Here is a 19,535-nt window from a genome sequence, read left to right as displayed (position 1 = left end):
TCCAGACCGAGCCTGCTGCTCCCACCGTCGTCCATGGCATCAACATCCAGTCGCGCGTCCCGCTCATCCTCGACTTCAATGAAGCCAACTACATCGCCTGGTCTCGCTCCTTCTCCGCTGTGTTCGGCCAGTATGGTCTTGGTGACCACGTCGATGGCTCCCCGGCCAAGGGCGACAATGACTGGGTGCAAAATGATTGTGCCATTGTCTCCTGGCTCTACACCCGCATCGCCCCTGAGCTCCTCTCCATGGTCTCCACCGATGCCGACACCGCCTACTCTCTCTGGAGCGGCGTGCGCTCCTTGTTCCGCGACAACAAGGCGACCCGTTCAGTCTATCTCGGCGCCGAGTTCAGGAACTTCTACCAAGGTGATCTCTCGGTCCTTGACTACTGCTCTCGCATGAAGACGATGGCCGATCGTCTCGCCGCCCTTGGTTCTCCCGTCAGCGACAAGGACCTCATTTACAACATCGTGCGCGGCCTCAACCCCCGGCTCCACCACGCCGTTCCCCACATCACGCTGCGTCATCGCCTTCCCTCGTTCCTCAAAGCGCGTTCCATGCTGCAGCTCGAGGAACACCGCATCAATGAGTCGGAGAAACTCCAGGCCGCTGCCGCCCTAGTCGCGCAGGCCCACTCCGCCGGTACGTCATCGTCCACGACTCCTCCAAGCGCCCAACTCCAGGCCGCGGCTGCCCTCGTCGCGCAGGCCACACACGGCAGCACCAGCACCCTCACCTCCTCGACTACGAGCACGGCGCGCGGTTCCTCCTCCAACACCAGCAGACCGCCTGTGCTGTCATCGTCCTACACCAAGAAGAAGAAGAAAAAGGGCCCCAATCCTGGCCCGTCGAGTCCAGCACCGCCTCCCGGATTCTGGCCGAACATGAACCCGTGGACGGGCATGGTCCAGGCATGGCCATTCCAGGGGCCACCGCGCGCTCCTCCCCCGACTGCCGGTGTTCTTGGCGCCCGGCCTCCGTCCACTACGCCCCAAGCACACATCGCCGGCGCTTCCTCGCATCTGGACCCCAACTTCATCGCCGCGCTCAACAACATCTCCCTCTAGCAACCACACACCAGCGGCGATTGGTTCCTTGACACCGGCGCCTCCTCCCACATGGCTCAGGGACCCGGTAATCTCAACTCTCTCACACCCAATTCCTCCTCTACGCGGATCATTGTTGGTAATGGCACCTCCCTACCCATTACTCACACTGGTACTGCCTCTGTTCCCACTTCCTCTCAACCTCTTCTTCTTGGCAATGTTCTTGTCTCACCCTCATTAATCAAGAACTTGATTTCCGTTCGCGCTCTTACACGTGACAATCCTATTACCATTGAATTTGATAATCTCGGTTTTTCTGTCAAGGATCGGCACACGAAGGCGGTGATACTCCGCAGTGATAGCACCGGCGACCTCTATCCTCTGCAGGCGCCGGCATCACCCTCCACGCACTGCCTCTCCGCCATCTCTACTGATCTTTGGCATCAACGTCTTGGCCATCCGGGCACCGAGTCCTTCCGCCGTCTTCTACACTCCTTTACCTTCACTTGTAATAAGGAGTTGTCCCACACTTGTCATGCCTGTCGTATCGGCAAGAATGTGCGGCTGCCATTTACTTCCTCTCAAACCAGTACTCATGCTCCCTTTGATTTAGTGCATTGTGATGTCTGGACTTCACCAGTCTCAAGCTTTACAGGATTTCAATACTATCTTGTGTTGCTCGATGATTTCACGCACTTTGTGTGGACGTACCCTCTTCGCCACAAGTCCGATGCCGCGCGCAAAATCATGACATTCCATGCTCTTGTCCGCACACAGTTTGATCGTTCCATCCGGGCGTTCCAGACTGATAACGGCCGAGAATTTGACAACAATGTCTTGCGCCAGTTCTATTCTGATCATGGCATTCTTCTTCGCCTTTCTTGCCCATACACATCTCAGCAAAATGGAAAGGCAGAACGGATCCTGCGCACTCTCAACGACGGTGTGCGTACTCTTCGTCTTCATGCCGTGCTGCCTCCAGCCTTCTGGGTTGAAGCACTGCAGACTTCCACGTTCTTACTCAATCGCAGGCCTTGCAAACCAAAGACAATGTCTACACCTTTCTCTCTTCTCTTCCAACGCAATCCGGATTACACGTCCTTACGTGTCTTTGGTTGCCTGTGCTACCCAAACACTACATCCACTAGCCCTAACAAACTATCTCCTCGTTCTGTGGCTTGTGCCTTTATTGGATATTCACAGGATCATCGCGGTTATCGCTGCTACAACCTATCGACGCGGAAGGTGATCACCTCACGGCACGTCTACTTCGACGAAGGCATCTTTCCCTTCCGTTGTGGCTCCGCAAATTCGTCGCCAACCTGCGCCTATGATCCGTGGCGACCTGACCTGGCACTGGTCGACCCGATCCTCCCACAACCGCCGCGGGCGCCTCCTCCGAGTCCTTCGTGTCACCAATCTAGCACGCACCCACGACGTGCGCACGCATCGACCTCCGCCACTGCCACACCAACGCCGACGCTGCCCACACCGGGGTCGCCAGAGTCGCCCATGGCTACCGCTTTGCCGCCTCGGAACGCATCTCCAACCGTGCAGGCTTCGCCATCGGGTACACCTACATCAACCACAGCGGCAGCCACTCCAGCTTCGCCATCGGGTACACCTGCATCAACCCCAGTGGCAGCCGCTCCATCACAGGACGCTCGAGCACCCACGCCACATCCGATGGTCACCAGATCCCGTGCGGGGACATTCAAACCCAATCCTCGGTACGCGAGTGTGGTCACGACGTTGTCAATCTCCCCAATCCCGAGTTCGGTGAATCAGGCACTCAAGGATCCCAATTGGCACTCGGCGATGCAGTCAGAATTTGACGCGCTGGTTGGCAACGAGACGTGGCAGCTCGTTCCCCGGCCGCCCGGCGCACACGTTGTCAGCGGGAAGTGGATATTCTGGCACAAATTCAAGGCAGATGGCAGCCTTGACCGCTACAAGGCGCGGTGGGTGGCGCGCGGGTTTACACAACGCGCGGGGATCGACTACGGCAAAACCTACTGCCCCGTAGTCAAGCCGGCAACGGTGCGGACGGTGCTCACCATAGCTGCTGCACGCAACTGGCCAGTGCACCAACTGGACGTCAACAACGCATTCCTCCATGGCGTCCTCAACGAACCGGTGTATGCTCGTCAACCAGCTGGCTTCGTTGATGAAACGCGCAAGGACCAGGTGTGTCAACTCTCCAAGAGCCTCTACGGCCTCAAACAGGCGCCGCGGGCCTGGTACATGCGCCTGGCATCGTTCCTCGGCACCATGGGCTTCAAGCCTACGCGCTCCGACAACTCTCTATTTGTCCTTCGGCATGGTGACCAGTCTGTGTACCTCCTCCTCTATGTCGACGACATTGTGATTACGGCTTCCTCCATCGCCATTCTTCGTCGCGTCATCGACACCATCAACGCCGAGTTCACGCTGAAGGATATGGGACCGCTCCACTACTTCCTCGGCATCCAGGTTCAACGCAACGCCAAAGGGTTTTTTCTTCACCAACATCAGTACGCCCTAGAGATCCTGGAGCGTGCCGGAATGCAAGACTGCAGGCCCTGTGAGACACCGATCGACACTACCGGCAAAGTGTCTAACAGCAATGGTGAGTTGCTGCCACCCTCGGATGCCTCGGACTACCGCAGCATCGTCGGCGCTCTTCAATATCTCACGATGACAAGACCAGACTTGCAGTACGCCGTGCAGCAAGTATGCCTTCACATGCATGCTCCCACAACCGTACATCAAGCTCTTGTGAAGCGCATCCTTCGCTACGTCCGTGGAACAGCAGCCCTTGGTCTTCATCTTCGTCGGACTTCACACATGGAGCTCGTGGCATACTCGGATGCCGATTGGGCCGGATGCCCGGACACACGACGATCAACGTCGGGCTTCTGTGTGTTCCTGGGTGATGCCATGATCTCCTGGTCCTCCAAAAGACAAGCGACGGTTTCTCGATCAAGCGCCGAAGCTGAATATCGCGGAGTAGCCAATGTCGTGGCTGAATGCACATGGCTTCGACAACTCTTGGGTGAACTCGAGTGTCCACTGGAGAAGGCAACAGTTGTGTTCTGTGACAATGTCTCGGCTTGCTACATGAGCTCGAATCCGGTGCATCATAAACGCACCAAACATATTGAGCTGGATGTTCACTTCGTTCGGGAGAAGGTAGCAGTTGGCCAATGCAAGGTTATACATGTACCTACGACGCAACAATTTGCCGATGTCATGATGAAAGGTCTACCAACAGCAAGCTTCAAGGAGTTCCGCAACAGTCTGTGCGTCTCAAAGAGTGACGCTCACACTGAGGGGGGGGGGTGTTAGCGAGCTGAGCACCACGTTAAGTGGCTCTCCGTGCTTGTAGCTAGTCAGTTAATTGAGTGCTTACGCTGTACATGTATAAAACTGAAAACCTCTGATCAATACAACTTGAGTTGTGATCCTTCTGTTTTCCCTCCTCTTACACAGATTGCAGTGCAACGGGTGCAGGATCTCTTCATCACTCCGGCTCGTCCCCCTGCCGACACAGGCGCTAGCAAGTTGTCGACGCCAGAACTTTGACATGTCCACGGTCCATGGTAGCGCTCGCCTTGCCTCGCGGCGGCGGCCGATGACAACTATGCAACATGCACATCACAACTTATGGCGCAAATTCAGCTCTCAAAGCCCTTGTAAGCCGTTCTTGTATGAGTACATAGTTACGTTTGAAGGTCCGCTACTGCCGGAGATGATTTCATCACTGACAACACTTTTCAACCTTGACGACAACACAACAATCCAGATGGATGGACGATGCACTTATCGAGCTGGCTGGAGAAGGTGATGTCAATTCGCAGGTTATGGCGGCCTAGCTGATCTGAGGCGTTCTAAGTGTTCTTATGTTCTAAGCGGTATGATGTTTGGTGGTATCACCGGTCGACCATTGGATGCAGGGACGCACTTCACTTCTGTGGTACAAAGACTTCGTTTACCTTGTGATTCTTGATACACCAAAAATGTGGAAGGAGCGCATGTACCGATGGGCAAGATAAAATAGGAGACTAGACTGAGACCAAAATCACCAAAACAGAGAGAGCCGCCCCTTTCCATTTCCCAGCCGCGCCGCCAGAGCACGCATCGGAAGCCTGACCGGCTGCAAGCACGGTAGCGGTGAGTCTATTTCCCACTGGCATTGTTTTCTCCCTAATTAAGCCATCGCCTATGGTATCGCAGTTGTAGATCTGTCTCCACCAGATCGGCTCGCGACGGTGTCTGTAATGTTGTCTCTTTCTTCTCTCACAATCAGATTTGATTGCAAGATGGTTGGATCTGCGAGCTGCTATTTGGATCCACGAGGTGCTAGCTGATCCCGATCACATTTGGCATTGGTGACGGTGTGGAAGCCCATCAAAGAGATGCGATGGGTCGCTCCGGTGCCATCACAAGGCCCACTGAACTGATGCGGTAGGTCGTCCCGGCGCTATTACACAGCCGATGCCATCTTGCCTGATCGAGTCGTACAACATGTTAGGGGTAGTATGTTTCCAACTATTTCAGAGTAAGATTTAACTGAAACTCAGTTAAAACTGAACATATCCGGGACAAATTAGTAGAAAATAAATATTAAGTAGCTTGATGTCACCAGGTCATTACGCGGTGACAAGACTAGCCCATGTGACCTTCTTTTTTTCGAAAAGGACATGAACTATATTAAAATACTGACATTGATTACAACCCTGTTTCTAAAAAAGGACTTCAAAAATTAATTGTGTTATGCACCAATTCTCATCTTCAAGTCTGACACGGATCCGACTATCATAGGGTATTGCTAGAGCAGTAAAAAGCATCGATGATGCACAAAACAATCTTCTAAACAAAACCAAGAGGCACTAACCCTGGTACGCCACAAGAGACGTGTGTAGACAAGCGTAACCTCAACGTTGACCAACTCTGGCACGCGCAAAAGTCTATGAACAAGTATCGATCACCATCTTCATTTTCGTGGCAAACCAGCAAGCCGGTGCCTCGGAACATAGAGTCCACGTTGTCGATTGAAGCATTGACAACCCAGAAGGAACACTAAAATAATGGAGCAAAATTCCATCAAAACAGTTCACAATCAGGACGAGAAAATCATATCTTACCAAATCTCTACGGGAGAATTCACTGCAACTGCCATCGCCGTCATCAAAGAGACAAAGGAAACAAATATCCCCACACTCACTGCCATGGAGAAATCAAACCCTAGCCCTAGTAGATCAAAAGTAGGAGGGAGCCTTAGTTGTGGATAAAACTACCTAATACTACTAGGTCGGGGAGAGAGACATCAAACATGTCTCTTTCCTTCTCGTCACCAGTGATGATGCTAGAGACGGAGGAGGGGACCAAAGAGGTGCTAGCGGCGGAGCCCTAGCACAAGAGTCGCATGAGCCCTGTTGACGTGCGGCTGGCACAGGACCGAAAGAAAGAAAATTAGCCTATGTGGAATTTATGTGGTCGTTGTTCCTATATGTTACATCAATCACCAACGGTCTCGTTTTGCGTATGATTTCGTCAAAAGATACGAATCAAGAATTCATGACATGCAAGTGTGTTCTCTTAGAAATGCATTTGTCTATAGCAATCTAGAAGGGACTAATTTGTCTAGTGCTAGCATACCACGTCAAGCGAATGATGCTACGGGATTGAAAAATATCCTACTGCTCCACTTGGCACATTACGTTAATCGTGTGGTGTTTCTTCTTCGTCCAATTGTGCGTGCACCATGAGCATCGTGAAAGGATGTTCAGAGAGGCAGCGAAAAGACAAAACATACACACATATTGCGGTTTGGCACTTACAAAAGATCAGTTTGATCATGCAGCTCCTATGACACAGGTAGGCACTACTCTATACCAAACGCAATTCTCGGGGATCTTGTTCCATCCTGTGCATGGCATTTTCTGTTCCAAACCATGACAAAACAAGATCAAAATGTGTAGTCTTGCCAGAGCATTATTTTTCCATTTTAAGGCGAAAATCAAAGCCTGCGGCGCATTATCGGAGGCAGTTACGACGTGCGCAGACAAGATTGTTGATCAGTGCAAATCTTGGGAGATCTCGTGTGGGATTAGTTTGGATGGATAGGGAGGTGAGGGGGGCCGGATTTGATTTGATGAAAATGTTGCAAGTGTGAGAGCATTGCTAACCTCTGCCGTCTCTGGTCAGTGTCCTACGTGCGTTAAACAAAATGCACTTGGCTAATGCTGTATGTTCTGGGCGTTCCTTGCTAGTTTATTGCAACCTTTCCTTTCGCCAGTCCCCAGCTCAAGCTTATTGCAACTTGCCAGAACAATGCTTTCGCCAGCCCCCAACCCAAGCTTATTGCAACTTGCCAGAATAATGCTTTCGCCAGTCCCCAACCCAAGCTTATTGCAACTTGACAGAACAATGCTTAAACCTTACTTGCTCGTTTCAAAGATTCTTCCAATAGCCTTCACCAGGACAGGAGGACCCCTGCAGGTATGGTATTATGCCTAGTTGCGAGATTATATTGACATGGTTAATTGCTGCAAAAAGTATGCCAACTAGGAAAATACGTCTGAACGAAGAGAATGTCTTCAGTTATGGTAGGATCATAAGGACACCGTGATCGAGTCTGTGACCAGCCTGCAGCCTTGAACAGGAAATCCATCTAATATTTCGATGCGCTTAGCTAAAATTTGGCAAAATAGATCAACCAGTACACACTACTTATACACATACAATCGTATGCAAAGGTTTAAGCCTAGAAAGATCAAGGATGTTTTGGAAGCAATCAAAATCACTGACCGATCAGAATCCAGCTGCCGTGGTATGTGGACAGCATGCATGAGTTTTCTTACAAGATAGAGACAGATAATGTCGCATACTGATACTCTTCTTGCTTGAATCGTAGTGCTATAGGTAGAGAAATGAAACAACCATCACATGCCAGCTAACGAATCACAGCCTTCTTCTCATGAAGTCACGCAACAGACGAGCTCATCCACTTACTTTCAGTGGAGCAGTACGTACCAACAGACTGCAGCCAGCGAACTAAGCCAGATGTTTGCTAACTAGAAGCGATGTCGGCACGGGAATCCGGTTATAATCTATAGCTCTGCCTGCACACATGCGAAATCAGAAGGGAATTTGTCTTTGCAGGGGGGTTGAGTAGTTAGTTGTGAAGTTAGTGAACCTAACCAATAAGGCAATAAGCGCCTAATGCGTCGAACCTAGCGTTCATTCGTTCATGCATGTGTGCTGTGCGCATATATGTCCCCTGCCTCCTACATTCTCTAGGTTTTGTGTGGCTTACAAGATTCCGTTCAGATTGCGTCGGTGCATGCATGCTTCGTAAAAAGAAAAAGAAAAAGGACAAGCCCGCTTTCCCGTAGCAACAGTAGTACGTAGTAACGATCAAGCAGCTGGTGATCTAACGTGACGAACAGTGGTACAGCACCCACAGAATTGTTCTGCCGGGTTTGGCCGCGCCGTACACCGAGCGCTTCGGAGCCACAGACGCGAGCCCGTGCACCCTGGCCTACCGCCAACAAGCACCATTAGCAGCCGTGCCGCCCCCTTTTTTCGCGCTGTCGCGTCGTGTCTGCCGCGCGCGGCGCTCGCCGCTGGGTTCCTGTTTCCAGTGGCAGCGTCCGGCCGGTCACTGTGCGCCACACAACGCGAGCTGATCGAGCAGCAGATGCGATTCCCACGGGCGACAGCCGGACGCCGCGCGCGCACCAGTAGCCATATACATGCGATTTCATGCGCCCGGCGGGCTGGTTCGACGTACCACGCGGATGCCACACCGGCAGGCACACACGTAGTCCGGTCACCCGCGCGTCCGCCGCGGATACCACCCTTTGCCGCCGCCTGGTTTCCTTCCTGACCAGTCGCCACCATCTGCAGCAAATTGTAACGTGCCGTCCGTCCGTCCAGGAAGTGAAAGGTTTCGAGCCCGTCCGCTCTGCCGAGTGATGGCGTCGCGCCTGAAGGTTTTGTCGAAGCAGGAACGCGCGGCATGCGTAACGTCGAGGATCCGAGCCCCGGTTGGAGACAGGAAGTGAAAGGGAAGCGACGGCCAATGCGGTCCTGCCACTGCTAGCACGTACGCCGCTGCAATTTCCCAGGCAGGTCACGGCAAGGCAGCAGGGGTGGCGTCAAATTATTCGCGCCCTCCGAATCATGAGCCTGCGGATCGATCAGCCCTCGCATCGTAGCGTAGCACGCTAGCCCTACCACATGGGCTCGTTCTATAAACGAGTCCGGTGACTCCGGTCTCATGCAGATAGGTATGTTTGTCGCGTCCAAAGCCCTCGCAGGCAGTGTCGTTCTTGTTCCCATGGAGGCACGGGTGGACCGGATCGAACGAGCGAATACTCTGGACTGGGCCAGCTCGGTTTCAGACAATGGTGTTCCTATGCGTAGGTAGGGGGGGTCGTGCCAGTCGCGTCCAAGACTTTTCCCTACGTGATATCAGCTACGACCGAGCCACGTAGTAACCTAATGATCGATCGGCGCCGGCCGCTGGACCCTAGGCTCGGGCTTTGTGGTTCCATCAGTCTGTGCACGTAGGTCATGATGCGCGCTGCGGCGCTGGGAAGATGGGCCCTGTACGTTGCGCCAGTGTTTCTGCATATATGCAGTGCTGCTCGTGACACTATCCTCTGCCTCTCTGGCTATTCTGCCACAGATCGAGATCGAGATATTCCGCGCCGTGCACTGTATGGATCCTTGGTTCCTAGGGACAGAATACGATGCTTTGTCCGGTCCTTCCCGTTAGAAGACCAGCTAGATGCATGCGATTCGCTTTGCATATGTTCAGAGTTTCAGACGCCCTGTTTGACTTCGATCCAGTGTAGTTCGCGGCGACAAGTGACCACCTAACTTTTGGGACGGAAAAAATAATTTCGAGTCTTCTCATTTCCCGTTACGTGATACGCAAATTGAGGTCAGAAAAAAACTTGTACTAAACTCCAGAAAGATCATGTATAAAGTCGTCGAAAACAACAACAAAAAAAAAAGATCGTGTGGAAAAAATTAACCCTGTAACCATCTCAAATTTTAGGCCGGCCCGGCTCATCTACTCCATGAAACGCTGGCCTGCTGAATCCGCCCTCGATGCCGAGCGGATAGCTGTCCTCGGTCAGTTTTTTTATATATATTTTCTAACATAAAAAATTATTTAAATAGATTCGAATAAAAATATTTACAAAAATAACCGCCTATAGCACTTACCGCCCCTGAGAGGCGATAAGCAGTCCTACAGCCTTACAGCCCTCTGAAGTACTCTGAAGTGGCGATAAGCCACCGTGCTTGAACAGTAACCTGGTGAACAGTATCTGAAGTTACTTTCCACTCTTATCTTTTTTGTTCAAAATAATGATATTCTGTTGCTCCAAAAATTTTAATTTTTTTTACTTATTACATAATACATGTGCAACCCATTTTAATTTAATACACCCAAAAATCATGTTTAGAATTTAGACTATAATTCTCCAAAAAAGACTACTTTTATAACTTCTAGCAATTGTTAGTGCCTCAAATAAATTTATAAAAAATAGTAAAATTCACTAATATTCTTCTTATGTGATGTGATAATTTCTAAACTTATTTTTAGCACTAGGTTTATATATGTTTGAATTCAAATTAAGTTAAAAGAAGAATATCACATGAAATTATAAAAATACATATAAATGGTGCATTACAAAGGAATCCACTTTTTTACCATATAATCTAGGTCTGAAAATAATTTTAGAAATTATCACATCATATAAGAAGAATATTAGTTAATTTTACCATATTTTTAAAAATTTATTTGAGGCCCTAACAATTGCTAGAAGTTATAAAAGTAGCCTTTTTTGGAGAATTTTAGTTTAAATTATACACATGATTTTTGGGTGAATTCAATTAAAATGGGTTGCACATGAATTATGTAACACATACAAAAGATTTTAGAATTTTTGGAGCAACAGAACATCTCTTTTTTGAACATAGAAGATAAAAATGGAAATTTAACTTTAGAGTACTCTCACCATGGGTTACTGTTCAATCACGGCTGTAACAGGTAACAGCCTGTGGGACTATTTACCGTCTTTTTATTAAGGAGCGGTAAGAGTCTAACTGTTTTACAGGGAGCGGTAAGCGCCAAGGGCAATAGCCGCCTATTTTTGCAAATATTTTCATCCCAGATATATTTAAATAAATTTTTATGTTAGAAAATATATTAAAAAAAAACTCGTCCTCTGCTTCATTTAGAAAAAAGGTTGTCCTGGGCCATGATATTAAGCAGACTACCTAACCAATTCCGGCCCAAGTGTAACTATAAACGGCATCGCGCCCCCACCGTTGTCAGGAGTCATGTTACAATGCGAGGAGCACTGCTCTTTCAATGAAAAGGGAAGAACATGAAGTTACAAAGCTTTGATTACATTGGAAACTAAAACAACACCTCTTGACATTAACATAAGCTAACTAAGATCTCAGGTTGGCCACAGGCCATAGAACGCAGGGAGATCTCCTCCCTTATTTGTCTGAATACTTCCATCTGTCGTCAGGATTCTGCTCTGCAACGCCAACCACGCGAAGAACTTGTGCTTTCCTTCTGCGTGCGCTTGCCAAACTGCCTGGGCATCGAACGAACTGTATGTCCCTTGGCACTGGATCAGGTAGGCAGATCTAGCAGTGCACTGGCATTGGCTGTCCATCTCCAAGTGATAGTGTCCGGCTCTCCCTGAGATGTACTTGTTCCATGAGCCCCTACAGCACGGTCAACACCGCAATTGTCTCCGCGTCTTGAATTCTCGTCAGCCTGCATGTGCATTTGTGCCCTTCCAGTTCGTCTCGGACTGTTATGTTCTTTCTCCATGCCAATTTGAACAGGTTTGGTGCCAAGTCCATTGGTGCACGACAATCTAGCCAACTGGAATGCCAGAACTTCGTTGTGCGCCAATCGCCCAGGTTGACAATTGTGCTCATTCTGAAAAGCTGGCTGTTAATGCGAGTTTCGTATGATAAATTGATACCGCAAGCGCACGGGTTAATTGTAGTTCACCTAGAGTATTATAGGGTTATCAAACTCAAATAACATTGTAGAAATTCAGAAGAAGTTCAGTCCAAGTACAATTCGGTGTAAATGCCATAGTTGAGTACCATTATTTTGCTTTACCGGTGAGCGAGAATGGAAACAAAAACCACTTTGTTGACTGATTTAGGCCAACACAATAATCAGTTTTTATAAGGGGAAGCGCTTAAGATGTCAAGGAAACCAACCGCACACAACGACACCAAAGTTTTTATATAGGTTAAAGCCCCTAGTGGATCAGAGTAATAGTTTTACATCCTGTTCTTCACTATGATCAATTGTTTTACAGCAGGGATGCTGGGAGAACTGGTCTAAGGATTTTCTAGCGATGAATCTCGGTCTAAGCCTAGAATTCTACTTGTTGTTGTAGAACTCCAAGCCTGATGTTGATGGTGATTGTGGTTGCGATTCTCTTTCCAGCCACCCCATGGATTGGCTTATATACGCTTTGGAAGGGCAGTTGCCACCGGTCAAAGGGACAGTAAGCAAGAATGTCTCTTCGCCCTTTAAACGGTTTCTGTCAGTGACTTGCGCTGAGAGAGAATCCCAAGTGTGCCATAACTGGACAGTTAGGATCCCATTTTTTAGAGTAGGGAGGTAATTGCCAAATATTCATGGCGGTTACCGGTCCCTTTAACCCCTTATGGTGCTGCCCAAACACTTGCACACCGATCTGGTGCGCGTGCTTGGTCATCTGGACATGTCACGCAATATATTACATATTAACACACATAATGGGTTGATCACCGATCGTAAGACCTTGACCGGTATCCTGTTGGACTGGTCTTAGATATTGCTAGGCATAGTTTAAGCCATACCTCATATCCTGAAGCAGGATCTTGATCACACTTGTCGCACTCCTTTGGTACGCCTTGGTGCTTGAACGTGTTGCAGATTAATTCAAAGAACTTGATGTGCCTATATGAATTTTCATCTTTTGTTCCTGTAAACGGCTTCTCTTGAACCATATGAATTATTATCGGGTGCAGATGGAATTCGTTGCTTCGAATTTTGAAACGCATGCTTCAGTTTCTGGTGCAATGAACTCATGATGACAGAAAAAAAAAACACAAAACAAAAACACTAGAGAGGCGAATTGATGTTAGAGGGTTAGTAGCAAAATTTAGACCAAGAAACAGAACTACCCCAAGCAACGGCGGCAGAAAAACTTGTTGGTGCGAGTTATGCACAATGAATTAATACCGTAAGTGCACGGGTTAATTGTAACTTTTCATCTAGAGTATTCTAGGATTATCGAACTCGAAGAACAAATGGATCATTATCTAAGTAGTATGTTTTTACTACTAACAAGAGCATTGCAGATATTCAAGATGACATAACTAAACAGGGGAATTGACACATCTGATTGGATGCACCGCGCATTTGCTTAGATTTGTGATGAGCCTTGAAGCCTGACCAAAAAACAGCAACAATTCATATATGACTTTGACCTCCTCCTTTAGTGGGTTGATGAAGATCGCCACATCATCGACATGCATGCTAATTCTCAACTTTGCTGCTCTGTGTTAACAACCCAAAACGGAATTGGATAGAGAGGAAGAACAACAAGGGATCGGTGGAGGAGAATTTGGGGATCGGAGAGAGATATGTATTGGACTGGGAAAAGGTAATCCCCCTCCTCATGGCAAAAATCCAAAATTAGATAATATACGTGACCGTATTTACCGAAATAGATAACATATCGTCGTATTTACAATTTTAGCGTTCGTATTCGGTACTTCATTTACCAAAAATTGATTTTCGGTACACCATACCCCGAAAATGCCATATTAAGCACACGGTGTGCCGAAAATGGGCTACAGTGCTATATTCGGCATGTCGTGCATGAACAGTACATCAGCGCGGTTTAAATTTCGCTTTCCCTCTTCTTCAAAATAGTGATCTTCTGTTATTCCAAAAAAATTAAAACTCTTCTTACGTGTTCCATAATCCACGTGCAACCTATTTTAATTGGATTCACTGAAAAATTCTTTGTTTATTTTACACTAAAATTCTCAAAAAAGGCTACTTTTGTAACTTGTAATAATTATTAGTGTCTCAAATAAATTTCCAAAAATCTAGAAAATTCATTAATATTCTTATTATATGATGGAATAATTTCTAAAATTAGTTTGAGCCCTAGGTTATATGATGAAAAAATGAGTTCCTTTGTAATGCTCCATTTATATTTATTTTTATCATTTGTTATATAAAATGGAGCATTACAAAGAAACTCATTTTTTCATCATATAACATAGGGCTGGAAATAATTTTAGAAATTAGTACATCATATAAGAAGAATATTAGTGAATTTTTCTAGATTTTTGGGAATTTATTTGAGACACTAACAATTGTTACAAGTTATAAAAGTAGTCTTTTTAGGATAATTTTAGTTTAAAATATACAAAATATTTTTCAGTGAATCCAATTAAAATAGGTTGCATATGGATTATGGAACATGTAAAAAAAGTTTTAAAATTTTTAGAGTAACAAAATACTACCGTTTTGAAGAGGAGGGAAAGCAAAATTCAAACTGCGCTATGTTATTGTTTATGTTCGACACTGTTTATGACCGGCATATTCGGCAGATGGTGCGTAAATATGTAACTGTAGCTCATTTTGATAAATCGTGTATCTAATACGGTGTTACAGTGTCATATTCGGTACACCGTGTGTTGAATATGGTATTTTCGGGATACGGTGTACCAAAAATCAATTTTTAGTAAATGAAGTGTTGAATAATAATGCTAAAATTGTAAATACGATAATATATTATCTATTTTGATAAATACAGTCACATTCTAATTTTGTATTTTCCCCCTCCTCACCGCACACGCTTCCTCTACGTAGGGCAGTGTTTACATCTTGGGCCGAACCCACTCTGGACCAGACACACTCACACTAGCCTTTTTGGGCCTAACCCCTCTCCTTGGGCCTTCCACTTGTTGGAGTCCATCGCCACTATCTTCCACCTCCCGAGCATTAGAGTTGCTGACACTGTCTCGTATCGGCTGCAACATAGATTCTTGCATGGCTAGATCAAGGAGTTTTTGCAATGGGTCATTTACGAGGATAAAAAGCATGGGCGACAACGGGTCGGATCCTTTGCAGTGCCAGAAACTTCTCCCTCTTGTACCGTTGAGCAGAACTGATGATGATATCAAGGCCAAGGGCAAAGATCCATTCCCTCCATTTTATTCCAAGCCCCAATTACTGCAGCACTTCAAGAAGTAGTCCCACCGTACTGTGTAGAATGCTTTTGCAATGTCCAACTTCAAGAAGAGTGCCGCCTTTTTGGCTCGATGCAATTCTTTGATTAAATTCTGTGTGAACAGAAAATTATCATGTATGCTTCTTTTTTTTTAATGAACGCACTGACTCTGGAGACCAAAGAATCGACGCATTGCGCCAATCTATTGGTCAGCAGCTTGGATATCTGCTTTGTAATGTTGTGTGTGAGGCTAAGTGGCCTGTAATCCGAGTGGCATCACCATGTTTTGGGATGAGCTCGATGTGTCCAGAATTGAGTAGGTTGAGATGGTGACCGTGTTAATTGAACAACATAATAATCGCAGCCATAATATCCTGCTTGACGATGCTTCAGCTTGCCTTGAAGAATGAACAATGGCCTCATACACTTCATCTTCTGTAAATGGTTCTTCAAGGTGCTCCAGGTTGTGGTGTGTAAGCCCTATTTTGTACCAGTCCAAAGTCTGCACACAGCTTGCCGGAGCGCCGAGAAACCTCACTGAGGTGGCTGTAAATGGCTTCTGCTTTCTGCGCATGAGTGTACACTTAACGCGGACTGTGTGTCAAAACTCTGAATGAAGTTTTTCCGCCTCCTTCCGTTGACTCTCAGGACGAAGGACGAAGACCTTTGAATTTGCATCACTTACTCTTATCCATGTAAGTCTCGATTGCTGTTTTGCTCTTAATTTCTCAATGGCCGTAAGGCCTAAGAATTTCTGCTTCAGATCACGCTTGAACACAATTTACTCGTCACTGAGATGTCTATATTCCTGCACAACATCGAGTATCCTAATCAATTGCCACCATCAGTAACTTGTTGCGAGCAATTTTGCTTCTAGCCTACTGCCTGAGTACTGAGCTACATGCACTGACCAAATCACCTAAATACCTAACCTGATGAGAAAAGATAGACAATTCATATATACTTCAATATTTTCTCTTATATAGATGCTCTCTCAGGTCTCAGGCATAGAAATAGAAGTTGGCTGTAATTTTTTTTTAATTGCGCATGCCAGGACACGAACTCGAGACCTCTAGCCTTGATACCATATTAAACTGCATGCACCGACCAAATTAACTAAAAGCCTAAGCTAGTGAGGAAAGGACACGAACTCGAGATCTCTAGCTTTGATACCATATTAAACTACATGCACCAACCAAATTAACTAAAAGCCTAAGCTAGTGAGGAAAGATAAGCAATTCACTTATACTTCAACATTGAGTCTAGTGCACAAGTTCCTAAACGGTTTTGTCCGATACTACTCTTACACATTATTAATCGCCGGAAAGTAGAGCGATTCGAATCGTTACTATTATGTTATACTTAGCTCATCTTTAATAGATACTCTAAAAATTCATCCTCTATTATACTATTATATCACTTTCTAATACTATTATAATATCTTTTATTTTTTCTATCTTCAACAATACTCTATTTTCTACTTTCTATTATCCTCTCCTCCCTTCGTACCCACGATCATCCTCTCGCTACAATAATACCGCAGCTCCCGATGATCGGCAAATTTGCAGCTTCAGACGCTACAGCAGCCGGTACCTATATCATTGTAGCACTAAATAACGTTTCTGCTGGAGCTGATTGTGGACAGTGCAATCGGCAAAAAGTACATCTATAGCGATGCGGCTGGCGATAGAGACTCCGCTGGAGTCAGCCTCAGAAATGACTCCAACAACGCTCAGAGTGGCAGTGAAAGATTTTAGAGATCACACTGCACATGAAAGAAGTTCCAGAACAACTACCGTACACCGTACATGTGACTCGCTAATAGTATTCATGACCGTAGATAAGCCGGTATGAACGGTCAGGATTAGAACGGTGCGCGGTGCGTGTTATCTCAGATCCAGCTGCAGAAATGTACTCCTTAGCTTTAGGATACATTCATTCATTACCTGCAAGACTGCGAGGTGTGAGAGTGACACATACCATGCACGACGAAGGATGCAGGCTGGTCGGAAAGCGATCGAGATGAATTTCAACATGGTTGCCGTCCAAGGTCCAATCACTGCTCTTGGAGTCTTTCGATCACAAGTTCAGTTCGTCTTCGATGTGGCGGTGGAAAACGCTTGCAAAAAGGTTGCATCGCTTGCAGCCGCGGTTTGGGTTTGGAAGCGCGTCTGTATGATCCGCAGAGGGTGCAAAGTGGTCTGCAGCTGCGCCCACTGTGTACCGCAGAATGGATTCATGGAGGTAGAATATTTTCAAGAGAAGCCGATCAGAATTGGCTTCTTGGTTTTTCTTCTGCGAGGATGATCTCCGTAAGTAACCGCATTATCAAATCAAGAACAAGCTACAGACTTATCCTGTAACTAGACTTTAGCTGAGATCATGCGCCGGTAGTATATTATACCAGCAAGTTGACTCTTTAAACAAGAGATTTATACAGCAGCTGTCCCGGCATGAACCATGGATGCAAATTGGAGCGCATCGGCAATTCATCAGCTGATCAGCAGCACGATTTCACGCCTGAGTCCTGACGAGTGACGAAGAACGGTATCTCTCTCGATTCAGGCATGAATGCACGAGTCACCAACCAATCAGGCGCTGAGTCAGCGGCACCGCCAGCTCGCCCTCACGGCCTCACCCACTCCCTCGTCGACTCCCATGTGGCGCCCCGCCCGTTTCCATAGCAGTCCCTGACCGGGCGGCCCCGCTCGCCGCGCAACACGCTCTCCCGCCACGTGCGTCCCTAGCTCGCGTGCGTTACGTGACGCCCCAGCGTAAACACTAAACAACACTTCCGGTTCCTTCAAAACCTCTCCCCCCGTCCCCCCACACCACGCCAGCAGATCTCTCCGGCCGCCGGCGATCCACACCTCGCCGGAGATGGCAATGGCTCGCCGCCGTATCACACCGCCACTCCTCGTCCTGCTCCTGCTCCTGCTCCTATCCGCTGCCGGACCATCTCTGGCTCAGCAGAGCAACAGCACGAGACACAGCTCCCACACCGCCGGCGGCTTCACGCCGACCACCATCATCGTGCTCGCCGTCCTCATCTCCGCCTTAGTCCTCCTCACCCTCTTCTCCATCTACATCAACCGCTGCGCGCCACCCCGTCCTCCCCCGCTCCGGGCGTTTCGTACCGCTCCTCATCAGACCGCCGACGGCGGTGCCGTCCACTCGGGCCGCCGCCCGCGCGGCCTGGACAAGGAGATCGTGGAGTCACTCCCCACGGCGATGTACGGCGACGTGAAGGCGCGCGTGGCGGCGAAGTCGGGGCCCCTCGAGTGCGCCGTCTGCCTCACCGCGTTCGAGGACCACGACGAGCTCCGGGTGCTCCCCGCGTGCTGCCACGTGTTCCACTCGGACTGCATCAACCCATGGCTCGCCGGAGCCGTCACGTGCCCGCTCTGCCGCGCCGACCTGACCGTACCTTCGGCTCTAGCGTCCACCGAGAGCTGCGACCTGACGGCGCGTCAGGAACCGGTGCAGGAAGAGCCGAATGAGGAGCAAGATGATGCGTGCCTCGTGGGCGCCTTCACGCCCGAGTCCGTCATCAGCTTCGATGCGACGCGTTCCCTCGAGTTCCACTACCGACGGACGAAGTCGGCCATGGACATGCCGGACCGGCACACGCTGCGGCTGCCGGAGCACGTCATGAAGGAGCTCGCTGCCGTCCGGAGGCACCGGCGCGCCGCGAGCCTCGCCGGGTACCCCGACGCCCTGGAGAGGACGCCAAGGTGGCTGGCGTCGTTCTGGCAGTCCATGTCATGGCAGCGGCAGAGCCGGACGGATTCGGACGCCGTGGAGGGGCACGGCGGCAGCAAACGGGTTGTCCCTATCACCGGAGAGCCGGCAGGAAAGCCCAGTGGATCCGGGTCCGGTGGGGATGCAAAAGAGAAACCGGAGCTTGACGCGTTAAACTGGGTTTGATTTTCTCTCGTATATCTATGGATCGATTTGGCAAGACACAGTCCAAGTTACTATCAGAATCTAAAAACAGTTTTAGACCTAATTGCTATGTTTCATCCAGGCATGCATTTCCACCAAGAAGAGAATACTAGTGTGCATACTAAACATTTTTCGAATGCCTATAAATTTGGTATGGTTTTAGTGAGTTATGCTTCATAACTAGGCAATTAAGCGTAGTTTAATTTGGTCACTATGTTAGTAGCATGGCAGAAATGACCTCGCCAGTTACTTGGAAGGCTCT

General features: G+C 48.2%; 1 protein-coding gene across 1 annotated transcript; it reads left to right on the top strand.

The window, feature by feature from the left end:
- The first annotated feature begins 18,114 nt into the window (after positions 1–18,114).
- Positions 18,115–19,289, top strand: LOC133916815 (E3 ubiquitin-protein ligase Os03g0188200-like). The gene has a single exon (XM_062360672.1). The coding sequence runs from the start codon at positions 18,209–18,211 to the stop codon at positions 19,253–19,255; it is 1,047 nt and encodes a 348-aa protein (XP_062216656.1). The 5' UTR covers positions 18,115–18,208; the 3' UTR covers positions 19,256–19,289.
- The last annotated feature ends 246 nt before the right edge of the window (positions 19,290–19,535 follow it).

Source organism: Phragmites australis, chromosome 4 (assembly GCF_958298935.1).
Source record: "Phragmites australis chromosome 4, lpPhrAust1.1, whole genome shotgun sequence".
Taxonomy (NCBI): domain Eukaryota; kingdom Viridiplantae; phylum Streptophyta; class Magnoliopsida; order Poales; family Poaceae; genus Phragmites; species Phragmites australis.
This window is presented reverse-complemented; position numbering and strand designations above follow the sequence as displayed.

Coding starts and splice junctions, on each gene's coding strand:
- LOC133916815 (XM_062360672.1), top strand. CDS start 18,209: ATGGCAATGGCTCGCCGCCGTATCACACCGCCACTCCTCGTCCTGCTC.